At 45.2% G+C, this 21,052-nt stretch overlaps 2 protein-coding genes across 5 annotated transcripts in view; both read right to left on the bottom strand.

Moving 5' to 3' along the window:
- The window catches only part of zgc:66455 (uncharacterized protein LOC393502 homolog), a 9,514-nt gene extending 1,765 nt beyond the window's left edge, over nt 1-7,749 (bottom strand). Inside the window, exons 1-8 of the mRNA XM_062533817.1 lie at nt 7,735-7,749; nt 5,937-5,970; nt 4,451-5,584; nt 4,227-4,286; nt 3,766-3,866; nt 2,720-2,778; nt 2,215-2,381; nt 1,620-1,775 (exon numbers count right to left, since the gene is read on the bottom strand). Coding sequence (XP_062389801.1) covers nt 1,620-1,775; nt 2,215-2,381; nt 2,720-2,778; nt 3,766-3,866; nt 4,227-4,286; nt 4,451-5,584; nt 5,937-5,970; nt 7,735-7,749 — 1,726 coding nt within the window. The remainder of the gene's footprint in view (nt 1-1,619; nt 1,776-2,214; nt 2,382-2,719; nt 2,779-3,765; nt 3,867-4,226; nt 4,287-4,450; nt 5,585-5,936; nt 5,971-7,734) is intronic.
- Nucleotides 7,178-19,354, bottom strand: LOC134088204 (N-acetyllactosaminide beta-1,3-N-acetylglucosaminyltransferase 2-like). 4 transcript variants are annotated; one of them, XM_062542135.1, is made up of 3 exons: nt 19,116-19,354; nt 13,744-13,945; nt 7,178-9,893 (listed from the first exon to the last, which is right to left on the bottom strand). In XM_062542135.1, exon 3 carries the CDS (start codon nt 9,867-9,869, stop codon nt 8,604-8,606), a length of 1,266 nt encoding a protein of 421 aa, XP_062398119.1. In that variant the 5' UTR covers nt 9,870-9,893; nt 13,744-13,945; nt 19,116-19,354; the 3' UTR covers nt 7,178-8,603. The 4 variants fall into 4 exon arrangements, with proteins under 4 accessions (XP_062398119.1, XP_062398111.1, XP_062398127.1 ...); XM_062542127.1 differs by having other exon boundaries at nt 19,151-19,354; XM_062542143.1 differs by lacking the exons at nt 13,744-13,945; nt 19,116-19,354 and adding an exon at nt 12,485-13,239.
- Between the last annotated feature and the right edge of the window lie 1,698 nt (nt 19,355-21,052).

Below are 21,052 nucleotides of genomic sequence, written 5' to 3'. Positions count from 1 at the left end.
ATTGTAGGTTATAGGCCTGGTGCTTATTGCTATTCTAAGGTCTCATACTGACTAACTTGTATTGTAGGCTACAGTGGGCCTAGAGTAGTACTTACTGTTATTCTAAGGTCACATACTGCACTGTAACTTGTATTGTCGGTTACAGAAGGCCTGGTACTTACTGCTATTCAAAGGTCTGAACTGAATGAAACGTGAATGCTATTTCTCTTTTGAGAGTCACCTCAACTGAAAGTGTCTGCTAAACTAATAAATATAAATGTGGCTAAGAGACTATTACAAGAGTCGTCTGGTTTAATCCTCTAGCCATAAGGTTCCTCTGTTAGGAGTTTACTCAGTCACTAGTTTGTCACTAACACATACTTCAAATACGTCCATAAGTGCTATTTAACAATAGTGAGAAGATACTATTTGATAATGATATTCTCACCAGGTGTAATATTGAAAGAAAAACTGAAACCAGAACAAAAAAAGAATTGAAACGGTCCACAATAAAATATCTTAATTATCTAGCTAAAGCTAATTATGCTAAGGTAAAAGCTATTCATACTGATCTATATGGATAACCCCAAAAAAGGCCCATCATGTGCATGGAGCCTGGTACCCTGTCATCAGACGCCCTCTACTGGTGAATATGCTCCATTGCGCCACCTGTTCACCTAAACTGCACGAGACTCCAGTGTGAATCCTCACTGATAAGTTGCTTTGGATTAGCCTAGAAATCTAGACGCACCCTAGCGGCCAAAAATATTTTTGCCTAGCGGGATGGTCTAGGGTCGCACCGTTGAGGCCAAGACTGCGCCAGGCTGCAGATCGGCCTGACCAATCAGAACGCTCTATCTGTATACGGAGTCCTTGAGCCCGAAGGCATCACGCAATAAACAAATCAGAAGCAACGAAAGGCGGGTCTTGGCATCTAACTTATCTTTCACACACAACAGCGCCGACTCCGATAATTAGATTTAAAACGTTCTCCTGCTTGCTAGATTTTCTTCACTGTTGATTCGCTGTTTCTCTTTGAGTTTCCAAGTTAATGTTAAGGCTGCTACGTCTATCATTGTCCTATACTTGTTGCAGAGCTGTGTAACATAACATCTATTTGCGTCTGTCTTGGTAAGTTCACACTTGAAATAGCGAATCTAATCGGAGCTGCCAAGTGTCACGCTTTGAGTGTGACAGACAGTCAAACAAATGTTCGACGAACGCATCTCACTGTCGCTTGCAATTTTCTGAAACTTGGCAGCCCTGTTGCCGTTTTGCCGACCGGCTACGATTGGTCACAAATGCTGGCCTATTACGTGCAGAAGCAGTTTGAAAGACAACTGTTCATCCCACCCACAGGCTTCAACTCTGTGAATGGTCCGACCCCAGACTATACATTTCTGTGTAGTTTGGCTTGCCAGGCTAGCTTTGGATGGCAGCCTCAGCTAAATGACAGCTTGTTGACATTTACGTTTTACATTCTACAAACGAAAAGAAACAAATGCTGAATAACCTCTGACCCCTTCACTCCTCCTTTGGTCACATTGAACCAACAACAAGGGAATGCTACGACTATGGGCAAAGGAAGGACACACGTTTATGAGAGATGAGACACGGACACGGGGAGGGACGACACTCACCGGAGGCGTCGGGGTCGACGCAGATGGTGCCCCCGGGGCTGGTGCGCGACTTGTCCAGGTAACCGGGGCGACAGCGGCAGGTGTACGTGCCAAATCGGTTCACACACTCGGCGTGGGCGTCGCACTGAGACAGCTGGGTGCCGCACTCATTCACATCTGAAGTCATTCACATGTAAATAACTGACTGTGATCCCTCATCGCCACAAAAATAAAGTATGGTATATCGTAAATATGACACATGTACACACACACACACACACTTAAATAACTGACTGCGATCGCTCATCACCACAGGAATAAAGTATGGTATATCGTAAATATGACACATGTACACACACACACACACACACTTAAATAACTGACTGCGATCCCTCATCACCACAGGAATAAAGTATGGTATATCATAAATATGACACATGTACACACATACATAACTGACTGCGATCCCTCATCACCACAGAAATAAAGTATGGTATATCGTAAATATGACACATGTACACACACACACACACACACACACACACACACACACACACAGGTCGGTGGTGTACCGCACCTGCAGGGAGTGACCCCGGGTGCCCAGGTGCGCTCTTACCTGCGATGCTGACGTAGGCGATGACCCCGTCCGTGCCGCCCTCCTGAGGGAGCAGACTGCGCCCCCTGAGCCCCTGCGCCATGGCGTGGAGAGCCCTGTGCGACTGCACCCCATCCTGCCCCTCCCCAAAATGAAGCCAGAGGAGGAAAAGTGCTCCCGAGCTCAACCTTTGGGGCAGAGAGAGAGAGAGAGAGAGTTGTTGCTGTGATTTAGTTGTCAGTGTGTTCCTTGTCATGGTCATGGCTACTGCTGTATGGCATTTGTTTTCCTGTAAAGTGATCTTGAAACATTTGAGAAAGGTGCTGTATAAATAACAACAGAAAAAAAAGCTGTTCATTAAATTCTTTCTTCATTTTCTGAGTGTCATTGGATTAAAACGTTATTTTACTAAAGACACTCTTGTGATACCAGTTTTAAGCCTCTCCCCATTTCTCCACACACCTACATGATCCACAAAGGTGCCTTCAGTCACCTGAGGAGACAGACCAACTGAACTGAAACTCACCTTTTAATTCTTTTGGATGATATGGTTTTTGGAGCGTAGCTGGATAGCTCATCTTTCATCTGAGGAAAACAAAAACACAAGTGGCATGTATAGAGAGATGAGGACAGAGAGACTAGGTAAATGGCGCAAACATTCATGAATGTACAACATGTGTGCATATATTCTAGCCAGAAGTAACTAAACATATGGGTTTCTATTAATCCAACCGCAACAATTTATCCCAAAGCCAGCAAACTTGCCAATCCGAACAGAGATCTTGTGAGTAATCCATAACTCCCACCATGCTCATTAGTGACCAACAGAGATAGATTAGGACAGATAGAGGCTAGGTACAGTACTGTAGGTTCCTATAAGTGATCCAAACAGAGATCTAATAGGTGATCCATAACTCTCACCATGTTCTTTAGTGATCCACAGAGATAAAGATCAGGAAAGATAGAGGCTACTGTAGGTAGGTTCCTATAAGTGATCTAAATAGAGTGATCCTAAAGGCGATCCATAAGTATCACCATGTTCTTGAGTGATCAACAGAGATACAGATCAGGAAAGATAGAGGCTAAGTAAGTTCCTATAAGTGATCTAAACAGAGTGATCTTAAAGGCGATCCATACCCATCACCATGTTCTTAAATGACAGAGATAAGAGATAAGGAAAGAGAGGTAACGTTCCTATAGGCCTACTGTAAGTCTCACCTCGTATGGTAAGGAAATAAAGGTAACGTTCCTATAGGCCTAAGTGATCCAGACAGAGAGATCTTACAGGTGATCATAAGTCTCACCTCATATGGTAAGGAAATAAAGGTAACATTCCTATAGGCCTAAGTGATCCAGACAGAGAGATCTTACAGGTGATCATAAGTCTCACCTCGTACTGTATGGTAAGGAAATAAAGGTAACGTTCCTATAGGCCTAAGTGATCCAGACAGAGAGATCTTACAGGTGATCATAAGTCTCACCTCGTACTGTATGGTAAGGAAATAAAGGTAACGTTCCTATAGGCCTAAGTGATCCAGACAGAGAGATCTTATAGGTGGTCATAAGTCTCACCATGTTCTTGAGTGTGGTCAGCAGAGTGGTCACCTGCTGGTCCCAGCTCTCCCCTGCCTGTTGACTCAAGGACACCTCCACCGACACCTCATAAAGAAACACTGACAAGAAGCCGCAAAGCAATGACATCATCAAAAAGATCCATAACATATACAGTTAACGCCAGAAGTATTTGAACACATATGCTAGAGTTGACTATAAGGAGGAATATAAAATAATCTTTTGGAAATTGATCTTAATGCCTTCAATAAAAAAATAAAAAAAAAGAAATAGCCAAGCTTTAAGGACATCAATTTTCTTTGTGAGTGAATAATGCATCCTCGATAAATAAATACAACTGTACATCTAAATCAATAAAGGTAACTGCACAACTCAAAACAAAACAATCTTATATTTGCACTGTAAAGTGCTTGATGTAAAGAACTTCTGGGAAAACTGGAAGGAGTTAAAACAAATCTCACCTCCGGGTAAGTGTGAATGATGAGTGATATTCCTTTGGGTTTGATGTGAAAGTGCTCTCTCTGTGTAAGGGGGTGACATACGTCAGATTGAATGGAAACCAAGACAAGTGTAACATCTACAAGTCAGTGAGTCCCCCTTGAAGTTGCTTGTTGAGAAAAAATGTGTCTGCCCTATCATTTTGCTTTGGGTAAAACAAAAAAAGTGAGAAAAAAAATTTGTATACCTTTGTAATCAACCTCGGCCTTGGTTTTCTTTGCCGCTTGAACTTTGGGCTTCGGGATATTGGTATCGACTTCTCCTTGTGTTGAAGTAGCAGCCATCACTGCTGTTGGTAGGACATGTGGAGGAGTGACAGAAAGAGGTGGCTGGAGGACGGTGCTGGGGCTGTCGGCGTGCGGACGGTCAGTCTTGTTGTTGTTGTTGCTCTTCTTCTTCTTCCCCGTCATCACAGAGTTGCCATTAGGAGTCAGAGAATGCTTGAGAGAGACCTCTACCTCTCCTTCTTCTTCCTCCTCCTCCTCCTCTCCACCTCCTGCTCCTCCTCTTCCTCCTCTGTCTAGTGCCGCCTCTTCGACGTGGCCTCTAACAGATCTCCAGGTGACGCTCCCCTTCTCTAACCCCTCACCTTCCAGGTGCTCTGGAAGCTCGTTGGACATGGCTGAAGGGGCTGGGGTAACAAAATGGCCACCATCATCTGCTGTTTCGGTGTCGGGGGGATGATTCTGATCCGAAGAATAACTAACCTGAGGCTCCACAGAGGGTGAAGAGGTCTTCCCTGGGCCGCTTCTTGGATTCGGTAGAGGAGGCAGTTTCATTTCACTGTGGTCGTGCTGGACGTCAGACTGCCCTTGCTTCTCGTGAACTCCAGAGTCTGAGCTGTTCTCTGTGGTGTCCTCTGCGTCCTTCTTTAGGGACTCCTCGGTACCGCCGCCGCCGGGGAGCCCACCGAGGGACCGGAACCGTCCGTAGAACCCCCTGAGCGGTGGGTCGGGCGTCCGGGAGATGAGCAGCACCACGTGCACGGTGCTGGAGATCGAGGTGTACTCCGCCTTCCTCCAGCACTTCTCCAGGATGCGGTGGTCGGCCGCGGGCCCGAACATGGGCCCCAGGCCCCCGTCCACGGACTCGTCCAGGTGGATCTGGTCCTTCTTCAGGTGGCAGGCGCCGGCCGGCGTGAAGTCCTCCAGCTGCAGGTGCACGCGTTTCCCAGGAGGCACCTGGATGGTCCAGTTGCACCACAGGGGCGGGTTGGAACACAGGTAGTCCGGAGAGAAGAATTCACCGCTGTCGCCACGGAGAACCTGGTGGCAACTTCGCAGTGCAAAGAATGCATTTCTATCTTTGCTGGAAGATCCCCCTTAAAAAAAAAAAAAAACAGATGATGAAAAATCATAAACAAATTGGACAGACAGAGTTTCAAATGCAACCAAAGAAGTGAATAGTGATAGGGTAGACTTCCCTAAAAAAAGGCCTATTCAAAATCCACAGACAGTGGTGGTCATAAAACCTAAATATACACATTTTTCACACGATCTTGTAATAGCCTAAACATGTTTCAAACTTTCAGAAAACAAACAGGCTATTTTCAAGGCCATATAGGCTAGCCTATACCAACACACAAAAAAACAACAACCAAGTAGATAGCCTAGTTAGCTCTAGTAGATGAATCCTGGGGGTCACATGGGGTCTAATAGTTTAAAATAACTTACCAGGAGATCTGTTACTGGGTTCTTTCGTATTGGTCTGAGAGACGGATAAGAGAAAAAGAACAGGAAGTCGTTTACCATGTTTAATATGACTTTTCAGCTCATTTTTCATCCCATCAATGCCCACGCAGTTGTAGTTGTGTTAATACCAATTGACACTTAAAAAGCCATTGGCGCGCAGGAGACCTAGACTGGTATTTTCATGATTTAAACGGAGAGTTGCACTTTAACTTTGTTAACTCACCATAACATCGCATTTCACCGTCGGTCCATAGGCAAATAAAGAGTATATTATTGCCAAAACGAATTGTGACATTTTGCGTTTATTTCACTCGTTTGACTTCAAAGTCAGACGTCAACGATTTTCTATGAGCGGGATTCTGTGTTTTGTTTGAGAGACTTCTATGTCTTCCCAGTGGCCTGGCTAAGACACGTGGAATAAATTGCCACTGCCAATCAGTTCCACCTATGGAGAGCTGAGCTGAACCATCGCATGCATTCACCCAACCAACAAAAACACACTTTTCGTTGCAACCAAAAGATGGCGCTATGTCTTAAGTTCATCATTTCTATGTCTCTCTCTGTCTCTCACTCACATACACACACTTCCCTGCAACCAAAGTATGGCACTATGTCTAGATGTCATGATTTCTCTCTCTCACACACACACTTTTCCCTGCGACCAAAATATGGTGCTAGCTAAGTCTTAAGGAGTTCATGATTTCTCTCTCTCTCCCTCTCTCCCTCTCTCTCACTTCATTTACTCACACACAAACACAATGTACTCACACACAAACACACTTCTCCCTGCAACCAAAATATGGCGGCCCTATATCTTAAGGAGTTCATGACTTCTATTTATCTCTCTGTCTGTCTCTCTCTCTCACACACACACACACACACTTCCCTGCAACCAAAGTATGGCGCTATGTCTATTTCATTATTTCTCTCTCTCACACACACACTTTTCCCTGGGACCAAAAGATGGTGCTAAGTCTTAAGGAGTTCATTATTTCTCTCTCTCTCTCTCTCTCTCTCTCTCTCTCTCTCTCTCTCTCTCTCCTCACTCACTCACACACACAAACACACTTTTCCCTCCAACCAAACTAGGGCGGCCCTATCTTAAGGAGTTCATGACTTCTATTTATCTCTGTCTCTGTATCTCTCTCTCTCTCACACACACACACACACACACACACACACACACTTCCTCTCTCACCGACAAAATTAGGACAGGAGGATTATCATATAGCTCTTGAGTGAGAGGACACTTTGCATTTAATTATGTTGTGACAATGCAGACCACTATCAACAGTTACTCGGTAACATGTAGTATCCCCAACACAATTGAATTGCCTATTACCACACCACAATAAACCATGTTTTACAGACTTTATTAATTTTGCTATAAAAAATAAGGCTTCATCTCTTAGTCATGTTCAGAAAAACACACACTCACACACAACAACAGCCTTTAAGGCTCCTCGAAGATGAACATTAAGCCGACTGTCAGCACCACCACCCCATCCACCACTACCACCAAACCCATCTGGAGTCTATTTGAATTTATGTAAAAGCATACAACACCCGATGACTCAATTGATACAAAGCAGCACTTCTTGTGTCTGTGTGTACGGAAAGACGGCAGGTGAGAGAAGGACATTTCGTCCTGTCTTCTCTGCGGCTACCTGGAACACCAAATAGTAATCTATTTGACTGATGTGTTGCTGGATAACTTGCATTCATTACACTTAAAGCAGAAACTGTTCTCCAAAGTGACTAACTGAAGTCAGCTGTGTACCACAAGGGACTGCATTGTCCCCGGCGCAACTTGGGGTTAAGTGCCTTGCTCAAGGCTAACGGTGGAAGCTGGGAATTGTACTCACAACTGTCAGGCTACGGCATGCTAGCCCTGCTCCTACCCACCACCTCCACTATTAATTATTATTCATTGAGAAATGTATGCAATTTATTGAGGAGTTTTCCTCAATAAATGATCCAGCAGACACACTGTTTTTTGTTTTGTTTTGTTTTTTTGTACTTTTTTTTTTTCAATTCCAGGATACCAACATGTCTAAAAATGAACGATGAATTAAAATAAAACTTTTCGAATGTGAATTCAAAAGAAGGTAGTGTGTAAAGATCTCCCGTACATAAGCTTTCATACACATGATGTAGGCTACACATTTCAGAAAACCTTTTTAAAAGTATCACAACAACGGACATGTAAGAGACTTAACGTAACAATGACCAGAAAATTAACAGAAAATGGGGAGAGAAACCAGCCACTTATCACAAGTATCCATTTACTGTCCAAGTCACAAGCATTGTCCATACAAGGCAAAATGGTACACACGACAATTACAAAATAACTAATAACAATTAAAAAACAATAATTAGGTCAAATAAATACCCTGGCTAACCCAAATAACCAAGGATACAGCGAACTTGCTCTCAAGTGTGTATGCTACTAAAAGCCAATCCACCCTACTTCACAAGCATCCAATAACGTTACTTTTAAAGTGCTCCAACAACATAGATTTTAGAGTCCAGATCACAGTGTTTTTTCCAGCCATGCCATGCAATCACTGACATGAACACATCAATATCATCAGAAGTTCATAGTCTTTAAAAGTCTTTTTAATCTTTTTTTTTTTTTAAGCAAGTTTGTTAGCCAGTCTTATCAGCAACAGCCACAGTCACAGCCTGACATCTCAGGCCGGGGTCCTGTAACCAGGACCATATTTGGATAACTTCCTGCGGAGTCCGACTGTGGACAAGCATGAGCGCGTTGTAGACGCAGGCGTTGTTGCGGTACTTCTCGTCGATGTTGAACGTCTTGAAGTCCTTGTGCTTCTCCGGCCGCAGGCCGATCTTCTGGAGGCACATGCCCGTGTAGACGTCGTCGATGGGGTACAGCGAGACCTTCCGCGAGGCGTTGTAGAGCCGCGCCGCCACGTCGCCCGAGTAGATGTAGCCGCCGCCGCCGGCGTACGGCGGGTACTTGCCCTGGAAGAGGCTCTCGGGGATGTAGTACTTGAGCTTCTGGTTGCGGTGCGGCCCGGCGCCCGTGATCACGTCGCCGACGAACAGGTCGCGGGCCTTGGCGCGCCGGAGGCCGCCCAGGTAGTCGAGGATGCGCCGCGTGTTGACGAAGACGTCGTCGTCGCCCTTGAAGACGAAGCGGGCGCCGGCGCAGCTGGCGTGCAGCCACTCGAGGAAGAGCACCTCCTTGACGGTGAGGTTGAAGAAGGTGTCGCGGAAGTCCCACTGGAGGATGTCGCCGTGGAGCGCCGCCTCGTGCCGCACCATCGCCGACAGGTCCGGGAAGTGGTCGCTCGCCGCCGCGTCGCCCAGGAGGAACACGGTGACCACCTTGCGCCCGGCGTACGTGCCCGCGCGGCCCCAGGACTGCCGGATGGCCTGGCGCCGGTCGAAGTGAGGCGCCAGCGACTTCACCGCCAGCAGCAGGAACGGCGGCTCCCGGCACAGCTCGGGCACGTTCAGCGTCATCGGGTAGGAGCGGCAGCGCATGTAGCGCAGGAAGTCCTTGAAGCGCTCCGGCAGCCGCTCGTAGTCCTTCACCCGCGACGGCACCGTGTGATCGGGCGCGCAGGGGTCCTCGGGACTCGTGTCGTTCATCCAGGCGAGGATCCCCGCCGGGACGGCGGCCGCGCCCTCTACGAGCGTGTCGTTGCCCGCGGCGATGGCCGCCGCGAAGAGCGGGTTGTGGAGGTGGTCGAGCCGCTGTTGCCGACGGTTCCAGAAGGCCTCGCTGACCGCCAGCTTCTTCCAGAAGCGCTTGGACGGGATGCGGACCTGCCCGCGCTGGTCCCTGCCCTGGCTGTACTTGATGGTGATGTCCACCAGGATGAAGAGGAGGACGTTGAACATCATCAGGCCCAGGATCCTGGTCTTCAGCTGGCTGGTGTGCATCTCCAACGCTTTAACTCCGTGGCCCTGTCGAGAGACGAGACTCGATTAGAAAGGGATAGTCTTGGAAAAAAATCGATACAGTAATTTCCCGCATCTAAGCCGCATTGTGTATAAGACGCAGGATAGTGTTTCATGCAAGTTAAAAGAAACACAACCATATCTACACCATATTAACTGCCCCCTGTATTAACCTCATAGCTGAAGAAATTTTGCAAAATCAATGTATTTAAACCGCGGCTAATAGTTTACGGGTAGTTCCAAAAGCTCAAGGGCCAACAACATCATAGATCATCAGGGTTGACCTCAGGAAACACTCACACGGGTGATAAAAAAAACAAACAAACAGTGTGATGGAGTAAGTCTGTAGAGTGCCATAAATGACCGTAAAAAAGCCGATGGAGCATCTGTGCAATAAATAAATAAAACAAACAAACTACCTGAAAAGCATGTGGACACGTTGTAAGCGCAACCAACATGACCAGTCTGGAGCTCATAAAAGCCTGCTAGCATGCTAGTGTACAATTCAGGTCACTTCAGGACAAATGACCTCAAAGCCATATGAGAACATAACCCTGCCAAGCACTGATACCTACAGAGGCACTTTGGTCATTGTGAACTGTTGTACAGTGTTGTACAGTTCACAATGACCTTGTGCTTTTCTTGTGTGCTTTAGAAATAAATGTTACTTACTTCCAGGTACTTACTTAGCCTAGGCCTATAAGAGGCCTGCATAATGTGACATCTGCGTAACAGTTACTACAGTTATGGAACACTGGACAGATGTTTACATTCTAACTGTCACTTTGAATGTAAACTGTCATGTGCATGTATGACTCCACTAGCCTACTACTTGACCATAGGAGCACTCCAATTCAGCCAGTGTGCGCAATATCTCATCTCCTAAATAATAAAACATAGGGCATACTCACACTGGAGACGGTTCACTTGTAGGCCTACCATACGTTTTTTGGTCCACACTCACACTGCATAGCCTACTATCAAACTGTAACCAGGCACAGTTGAGCTGCTGTGCTCTAGAATCTTAGCATGGGCGCAATCATAAGCCCAACTGTACCATGCCCAAGTCGAGCTCCTCAAGCATACCGTGCCCAGGTACATGTATGGTATAGGCCTACAGAGCGATCACAATCAAAGCGGTCAAACAAACCGGACTTTGGGGCTCAAACGTACACGGGTACGGTACAGATGGCAGGTGACAACAAATATAACAGTCACCACTACAGCATGTGTGCAGTATCTCAGCTCCTTGAAATAAAGCTTTTTGTACTCTTGTTTGTTACTGTCTCACAAGTTACAGGTGCTAATACGATATGTTATGTGAGAATTGCAGGCTACTTGTACTGTGTAACGACAAATAAAGGAATATGCCTGCCTGTCTGTCTGCTTGTATACCCATATGTCTGTCTGTATTTCTGTCTGCCAATCTGTGTAGCTGTCTGTCTAGTGCCTCTTGGCAGAATTGTTGACATACTGTGCTGTGACGGCTTTTCTTACATACTTGAGGGGTTTTCCCACCCGCAACACAGGATTACTTATGGGAACAGCAGCCATGTTTAGCGGTCTTTCACATGACCACAAATCATCATGTAACCATAACACGAAATACAGGCTAGCTACTCATAAAAACATACCTTTAGAAAGAGGCATACTGTTACTTTGTAGCCTACATAGTTTATGCTGGTCCTATATGTTCTGTTTGTTGGTGAAAGAAAGAGAAATGAACCAAACTTATAGGCAGCAAATCACAATGTCTTACAATTCTGCTCCTGGAAACGTATACCAATGTATGTTTTATACAGTATCTGTCATTCCTGGACAAATCCCTCTGATAATTCAAAGCTGATTTGATGAGCTATCTGAGCACGTCTACTTGAACTGAGCTACGTCTATTTGGCTAATTAAGAAAGATCTAAAAGAGAAGAGAGATTGGGTCATTCCATGTGATTTAATATCATTCACACACAGTGCTTAAGCATAGTGCAGTGACAAAATAGGTACCGCTCAAAGTCAGAAACCCAGCCACTGCAGTTACTGTAAGTCAGTGAAAAAGTAAAGCACTGATCCTGAAGGACCTACAGATCAAGTCAGTCTCAAAATGATTTACATCGTGTCATGCAAGAAAAGAGTTTTGGCTTTTGAAGCGCTACTGCCAGAGGGTTAATAAAGAGGCGTCATACAAGGTTCTGCGTTAGGTTTTTGATGTGCGTGAACTAACTCGACTACTTCAGGTTTAGGAATGTCGACAGATAACGATCTACAGAGCGTAGACAAACTTCAAATCACAAGTTAGCCGTGGATGTGAATACACATTCTCAAAAACAAATAAGGCTACAGTGTAGCAGAGCAGATCACTTCTGCACAGTCCAAATTTAATCTAAAAACACATCTTTTGAAAAAGGGCCGCAAAAAAAACAGAGAGAGAGAGAGAGAGAGAGAGACTAACCAGCCAAACTGGTTACTGACAAGCACCACAAACTTCACCTGGACGTGTGTGAACCATTGTCCGCAGTCAAAATAATGTTGGCCTTCACACATGATCATTTACATACACACACACACATACAACATAATGAGCTGATTGTGGAAAAACTCACACGCACTAGTCTGGTCCTATGAAGGTGAATGGGGTGGGTGGGGGGTTACTAAGCCGGGGGGGAACCTCCCCTTGTTTGTCCGTGTTGGGCTGCCCTGAAGTCTGAGAAGCCGGTATTACACAACACTCTCACTCGCTACGCTAATCTCCAACACACGCCGCCAGCACACACTCCCCCACCTGTGTGTTCCTAACAGCACTTTCCAACAAACTTTCTTCCTCTCCTTCCCTCTGTCTATCTATCTATCTACCTATCCATCCAACACACTTTTGCTTTCAAACCCTGCTTATTCTCTCTCTCTCTCTCTCGCACACTCTCTCTCGCTCTCTTCTCCTTTCTAGCTTTCTCTTTTTCTTTCGTGCCGTTTGCTGAGGCTATAGGCCGGCGTCATGGGTTTCTCATTCCTCCGTCCTCGTGACCGTAATTAGCCGACTGCACAGTCACTGTTTCTGCTGCCGCGCCTGCACTGTGCTGCTCTCTTCTCCTCTCCTCTCTTCTCCTCTCCTCTCCTCCCCTCTCCTCTCCTCTCCTCACCACTCACTCAATGGAGGCTTTGAAATAAAGCAAATCAAGTTTTGTTTTGCACGCGCGTTGCCTCGCGTTGCTGGCATGCCCGCGAGCCACGTTCATGCGCACCCGCACGGACGCACACACACTCTCACTCACTCACTCACTCACTCACTCACTCACTCACTCACTCACTCACTCTTATCCAAACCATAGCACATGCACTTGTGCACATAAGCACCATCAGCACAATCACACAATCTCTCTTTCTCTTTTTCTCTCTCATTTAACTCACTCCCTTGTACTGTATGTATTCTCTCTCTCCCTCCCTCCCTCCCTCCCTCCCTCTCCCCCCCCCTCTCTCTCTCTCTCCTGCTCACACTCGATTTAAGGACATGACAACATGGACAGGCAATCATTTACTGTAAAACACGTGAACACTTTTTATGACCATACACAACCGTAACACCAATGTGCTTACTGATCTTATGATAAACGGGGGCTGAAATTCTACCTTGTCCCAACCCGTTGATTCAAAATGACAACACCACCCCCCTCGCCCGCCACACACACACCCGCACTAACACCACCACCACCAACCCCCTGTGCTTTATTTGCCTTTTCAAATTTTGTGTGAATTTCAAGCAGTTCAAAACCTCAGTTTTTCCATATGTCATTGTTGAAACATTTGCATTTAAAAAGGTGGATGCAAAAAAATAAAAAAAAACAGCCACGGAGGCCTTCTCTCTTACCTGGGAGAGGAGGAAAAACAAACAAACAAGCAAACAAACAAACAAAAAGTCCAAGGTTCAGCTGCGGGAGGCCACTCCTGTTGGTCCCCCAGGCCTGCGTGCCCTCCAGGTTTGACCCATAGGGTTGGTCTGGTGCTCTCCCGGGGCCCCCAGAGGAGAGAGGAGTCGGACTACAGGATGCAGAAGCCAGAGAGGATACCACCTGGAGGACGGAGGTAGAGGAAACAGATCATGAATGAACTGTGGGTGTGTGTGTGTGTGTGTGTGTGTGTGTGTGTGTTAAGGGTGCACACTTATTGCAATCCCAATATGAACCTACACAATTACTTAATCGCAAAAACTACAAATAATCCTGCACAGTTCATTTAGTCACATTTATGACTTTTGTGTCTGTGGAATACTGAACAAAAATCATATCTATCAGAATAAAATAGCAATTAGATGTTCCCATGTTCCTGTATTGTAGATATGTTCCCCAAAATGTATGTGTGTGTGTGTGAGTGTGTGTGTGTGTGAGGGGAAAGATGAGGGATATGACACATTATTTTGTTCACAAAAATGTAAGGAAGGAAGATAGCTGCAACCAGAATACAAGCCACCAGCCACATAAACAGGTCAGATATTAGAGGGTAGGGAGGTAAGGGTCCACCTGCCTATACTGTATAAACAGGTCAGATATTAGAAGGAGGTAAGTGTCCACCTGCCTATATAAACAGGTCAGATATTAGAGGGGAAGGAGGTAAGGGTCCACCTGCCTATACTGTATAAACAGGTCAGATATTAGAGGGTAGGGAGGTAAGGGTCCACCTGCCTATACTGTATAAACAGGTCAGATATTAGAAGGAGGTAAGTGTCCACCTGCCTATATAAACAGGTCAGATATTAGAAGGAGGCAAGTGTCCACCTGCCTATATAAACAGGTCAGATATTAGAAGGAGGCAAGTGTCCACCTGCCTATATAAACAGGTCAGATATTAGAAGGAGGCAAGTGTCCACCTGCCTATATAAACAGGTCAGATATTAGAAGGAGGCAAGTGTCCACCTGCCTATATAAACAGGTCAGATATTAGAAGAAGGTAAGGGTCCACCTGTCTATACTGTATAAACAGGTCAGATATTAGAGGGTAGGGAGGTAAGGGTCCACCTGCCTATACTGTATAAACAGGTCAGATATTAGAAGATAAGGGTCCACCTGCCTATGCTGTATAAACAGGTCAGATATTAGAAGGTAAGGGTCCACCTGCCTATACTGTATAAACAGGTCAGATATTAGAAGGTAGGGAGGTAAGGGTCCACCTGCCTATACTGTATAAACAGGTCAGATATTAGAAGGTAAGGGTCCACCTGCCTATACTGTATAAACAGGTCAGATATTAGAGGGTAGGGAGGTAAGGGTCCACCTGCCTATACTGTATAAACAGGTCAGATATTAGAGGGTAGGGAGGTAAGGGTCCACCTGCCTATACTGTATAAACAGGTCAGATATTAGAGGGTAGGGAGGTAAGGGTCCACCTGCCTATACTGTATAAACAGGTCAGATATTAGAGGGTAGGGAGGTAAGGGTCCACCTGCCTATACTGTATAAACAGGTCAGATATTAGAGGGTAGGGAGGTAAGGGTCCACCTGCCTATAATGTATAAACAGGTCAGATATTAGAGGGTAGGGAGGTAAGGGTCCACCTGCCTATACTGTATAAACAGGTCAGATATTAGAAGGAGGTAAGTGTCCACCTGCCTATATAAACAGGTCAGATATTAGAAGGAGGCAAGTGTCCACCTGCCTATATAAACAGGTCAGATATTAGAAGGAGGCAAGTGTCCACCTGCCTATATAAACAGGTCAGATATTAGAAGAAGGTAAGGGTCCACCTGTCTATACTGTATAAACAGGTCAGATATTAGAGGGTAGGGAGGTAAGGGTCCACCTGCCTATACTGTATAAACAGGTCAGATATTAGAAGATAAGGGTCCACCTGCCTATACTGTATGAACAGGTCAGATATTAGAAGATAAGGGTCCACCTGCCTATGCTGTATAAACAGGTCAGATATTAGAAGGTAAGGGTCCACCTGCCTATACTGTATAAACAGGTCAGATATTAGAAGGTAAGGGTCCACCTGCCTATACTGTATAAACAGGTCAGATATTAGAGGGTAGGGAGGTAAGGGTCCACCTGCCTATACTGTATAAACAGGTCAGATATTAGAGGGTAGGGAGGTAAGGGTCCACCTGCCTATACTGTATAAACAGGTCAGATATTAGAGGGTAGGGAGGTAAGGGTCCACCTGCCTATAATGTATAAACAGGTCAGATATTAGAGGGTAGGGAGGTAAGGGTCCACCTGCCTATAATGTATACACAGGTCAGATATTAGAGGGGAAGAAGGTATGGGTCGGGGCCAGGCGGGAGAGGGCGGTTCCAGGAAGGGTGAGGGCGAGTGTAGTATTAAAGGCATCTGCAATTCTGCTTAGCTGAGCTTCCACTTCAGTGTAGTAAATAGATAGATGGATTGATGGATGGATTGTTGGATGGATAGATAGATAGATAGATAGATAGATAGATAGATAGATAGATAGATAGATGCGTCCATGTGCACTACATGCAGGGCAAAATTTAAACCTAACACACACTACTTTGAAATAAAAACGCAACGCACCACCACTAAAAAAAGAATTGGGGAAACAGCTGTCAAATAAGTTCCGTATAATAACAGCCGAACAACATCAACTTGCAACTTCTGCTCAGCCATCACTGGGGACAAAAGAGCATATTCCGGCGACACCCACGCTCGCCACAGCTCTGCGATGTGTGCACTTTCTTTTCTCTGTCAACGCTTCGTTCAACCGTCAGACAAGAGAGCGCAACAGGGGGGCCTGCATAACCCACACTTCTTGCCCTCCTGTAGACTTTGGACTACAAGGCACGTTACAATGAAAGGAGTGTGGGTGGTTGGGTGGGAGTTGGGTGGATGGGTGATCTTGTGAAACACATTACCTAGAGGTGTGGCGTGGTCAATACAACCTTTGATGCACGTCCTTCAACCTAAAGGCCTCAACTCTTACCACAATAGTCTAGTGCAAATAGAAAGTATTCCTGGAAATAAATTCATTTAGCTACAGGTTCATTTAAAATGTAACTTGCTATACCCCATAATGATTCACATTTACCCAAATCTAATATACACATCTATTACAGACTTACAGCAAAGATTATCCTTCCGCGCCAACAAGTGCCTGGCTTTTGAATAGGGATGATTTCTCCTCAGCAAAATACACAGACAAAAGAAATCAGCACCACACCCCCAACAAAAGGCCAAACACAGCTTATTGTTGTTTTTCAACTGATGGTATTTAAAAACAAACAAACAGCAAAAAGTAAACAAGAAGACTAGTGACCACGCTCTGGCAACTATGGGGATCCGAATAAACAACAAACAACTAGCGGCAGAGCGTATAACTCAATTAGGCCGGCTCGCAACGAGACTTCTGAGCACGCTACGCTATAGTCTGGGTTTAAAAATATTAAAGACTAATTGCGTTTGCCAGCTGGCAGAGAGAAGTCCCACATCAGCTCGCTTGAGCCTGTCTGTCTTGAGAGGTTCCGCCTGCTGTGGGCTAGTACTGTAGGGTAGGCGTGTGCCGAGGTGTAACGGGAGAGGAGACTGGCCCTCTGGCGTGCTGCTACTACAGACCTAAATAGATCTCCACAGTCCACAGTGATGACAGTGGCATCAGGTGCGGAGAGAGAAGCAGCAACAACATTTTGACAAAACACTGTGCTTGTATAAATGAAGATAGATCATTGAATATACTTTACAAAAAAAAATGGGAGTTTGTGGATTTGCTGGACAAGAAACTCGTCATTTGAAAATACAGAAGTGACAGCAACAATTTGACAAAACACTGCGCTTGTATAAATAAAGATAGATCATTAAATGTACATAAAAAAAAATGTGTGTTTGCAGATTTGCTGTACAGGAAATTCATAATTTGTCAATGCAGAAGTGACACACAATTCAACACCACAGTAATAGAACAGGGAACTCAAAAGAAGTTGGTAGATACAAGCAAGATGATGATAAGTAGATACATGTAAGATCTTGGGTCAACCATTTCATTATGGGTTAAAATATTTTAAAAGGGGGGGGGGGCAAACATCGAGCATTCCCTTGCCTATGCGACAATTATCCCCAGGGATGCTCCCCATCGACAGTTTAAAGAACACTGAAACTATAAATTGTTTATATAGATTTCTAGAGGGAGTCAGGAAAAGAATTCACTCCTCAACAGGCTAGAATTCAGAGCCAACCTTATGTTCCGGCCTCCTTGGGACTTTGGGCAATGGGACTTTGACCTTAGGCCTACATAAGTAGGCTACAACACAAGTCAGTCTGAGACATGAACCTGAGAACACAGACATGCAGAGATGTCTCTGATATGCAAGTTGGCCCTATACTGTACATGCTGTGCTGTGGCATGATTGATTGTTTAAACCAATTGTTTTGAAACAAACACATAGTTAACTAAAACTGAATGTGAATCTTAAGTAGTCAATAACTTAAAATAAAATACAAATGCGAACTTCTGACCTCTGAACTGCTTGTGATAGAGGCATCCGACAATATGGTTTGGCTTGGAAAGGTCAAGTAGGTCTACATGTAACCAGAGACCAGAATATTTGGTGTGGCCTGACTGTTTACATTACTGTCGCACAGAGCCGGTTGACCAGGGAAGCGGGAGAACGGAGGAGTAGCCAAAGGCCGCCTTTCGGCACATTTCGATAACAAATATAACAGAGAAGTAATTGGAAAGATTGTGAGAAAGCCGATTCGAGCACGTTCTGTCATCACTGCCGTCACACTGGCTAGTACTAAGATAAACCATCCATCAATGCCAGAGTGAGATAGGGGTAACTGGGCTTGTAAACTGGGACACAGACCAGAAGTAGGCTAGGTCTACAACTGAACTATACTCTCCACGATGTCTGGCAAAAGCGTGTGGGGAAGACAGCCGCGCTCGGGTAGCCTACGATTGTCTCGGGACTCCGTCGGCGTAATGAAACCGTTCCGCCTTCAAGAACAAAACTGCCAAACCTGTATAATTAGTTACTCTATTCTGACATACCCACCCATGAGAATTATTCAAGCTTGTCTGTTGAGAGAGAGAGAGAGAGAGAGAGAGAGAGAGAGAGAGAGCGCTCTTGCTGAGCCAATAACCCAACAAGGCACAGTTGGCGAATAAAGGCTGTCAATACTTTTAAACTTTTAGTTAAGATTTGAAATGATTAACACAACTTTAACCAGTTACGTTAACATTCTGACACAGTCCCATAGCCCTACCGCGATTTCTCCTCTCAAGCGACTGTCGTCCTACCTTTAACGCAGCGTCTTGAGTGGTTATATCCTCACCTTTCACTACACCAGTAGGCTACTCGACTTCTCGGAACTGCGTCTCCTTTTACCACACTGGAAAAGTGGGGGCAAATACTCTCATCTGTGCTCCGAGTTAACCTGAAGTGTTTGGGTTTCCTCCACGGGCTGAAGGCATTGTGCGCCGCATATACACTACCCATATGCTTCACTTGTGTCGACAGCTGCCCCTCCCATAGCATGTGCGTGTCGCGCGCTTACTGTCTGTCTCTCTCTCTCTCTCTCTCTCTCTCTCTTTCTCTGTGTGTGTGTGTGTGTGAGCGAGAGAGCGAGCGGCAGAGAGAGAGAGAGAGAGCTTGTCTCATACTGGGACTGGAAAAAATAGACTGGGATGACAGCAATTCTCCTTGGTTATTAAAAGTATTCCTCGGGCAAGCTAATGATCACCCCCTGCTTCGGATGTCAACATTTGATCACACTTCAGCAACCACTGACAGATTGAATTAGGTTTCATACTGTACCTCCCGGCTTGTTTGCAGTAAAGTACAGCAAACAAAACCTCTATGCACTTGAGAACCGTTGGGTCCATAGTGAAACCTCACCTCTCCGGTAGGCTAATGCTTTCAACTTAATGGAAAAAAAAACTAAAAGATCTATAATCTCGAAACGTCCAAGAATCCATGCTATTTTTAGTGTCAGGCTACTCTTTAAATCGACACAGTGTGCCTTCTATGCTATGATAAGTGCCTTGCTAATATGGTTTTGTAGATAGTAGATGGTCACCAGACATTGGCTGATATGCTAAAAATAGTATAGGCCTTATACAGTGTAGACTAAGGTAGGGGAGTCGTAATGAAAACAAACCAATGCAGAGAGAGAGAGACAGAAAGACAGAGAGACAGAGAGAGAGAGAGAGAGCAGAGAGGGGAGGGGGGGCTGTATGTGTTAGTGTCTGGGTGTGTCTCTTAACTGATCTGTCTTTATGCTGATCATGTCCTGGGGGGGTTGTGGGAGTGTCTATTGTGTGACTGGAACAAAATACTGAGGATCAGGTGGGGAACAAGCTGCAGACATCCCACACAGCAGGGAGCAGTATGGTAAACACACACACACACACACACACACACACACACACACACACACACACACACACACAGCAGGGAGCAGTATGGTAAACACACACACACACACACACACACACACACACACACACACACACACACACACACACACACACACACACACTAATGACTGTCTGTCTGCCATCTAATGGGTTTGGTCTCAAAACTCTGAACTCTGTAGGACAAAAAGCCCAACGATTATGTTGTTATTTATTTATTTATGCTTCTCAGCTTACCCTTTAACCAAACCTTTGTGTGTCTTCAGACAATAGACTAACTGAACGGAAGACCCATTTAACCTGATGCTTAGACATTTTCCTTATGTTGCCATGGCCATCTGGTCATTTGGTGGGTTGATGTGTTTTTAAGGTAAGCACCACTGACTGATTTCATGGCAACCGGAAGGAACCAACGATGGGTCATTCATATTTCTTCAGTGCATGTTATAACATGGTACAATCCGACATTATAATGCCAACTACCTTTTAGGTCAATACCCTCATGCTGTGAATTGTGTTTGTGCACACAAACAGACAAACAAATACACAACTACATTATTTAAATGCTTAAATATACAAACATACACTACCTGGCCAAACAAAGGTCACACACTAATATTTTGTTGGAGCGCCTTCAGCTCTGATAACTTGGGGAGGGTATTTTATCAGACACTCTTACCCCATTGTGACTAATAAAATGATTATCAACATTGCAAAGGAGACCAATTGGTACCAGTGAATACTATTTTGCAGACACTACGAGACTACCAGAGGATGAGAGTTCAGAAGTTACTGTACATACCAACCTCATCCACGCCGCT

The sequence above is a fragment of the Sardina pilchardus genome, chromosome 1 (assembly GCF_963854185.1).
Source record: "Sardina pilchardus chromosome 1, fSarPil1.1, whole genome shotgun sequence".
NCBI lineage: Eukaryota > Metazoa > Chordata > Actinopteri > Clupeiformes > Clupeidae > Sardina > Sardina pilchardus.
This window is presented reverse-complemented; position numbering and strand designations above follow the sequence as displayed.

What these genes read in the sequence shown, in the direction of transcription:
- LOC134088204 (XM_062542119.1), bottom strand. Translation starts at nt 10,601, where the DNA reads ATGCAGGCCTCTTATAGGCCTAGGCTAAGTAAGTACCTGGAA. An exon ending in GGCTAAGTAAGTACCTGGAA is followed by an intron (nt 9,894 to 10,559) that starts GTAAGTAACATT and finishes GTCTCTCGACAG; the next exon opens with GGCCACGGAGTTAAAGCGTT.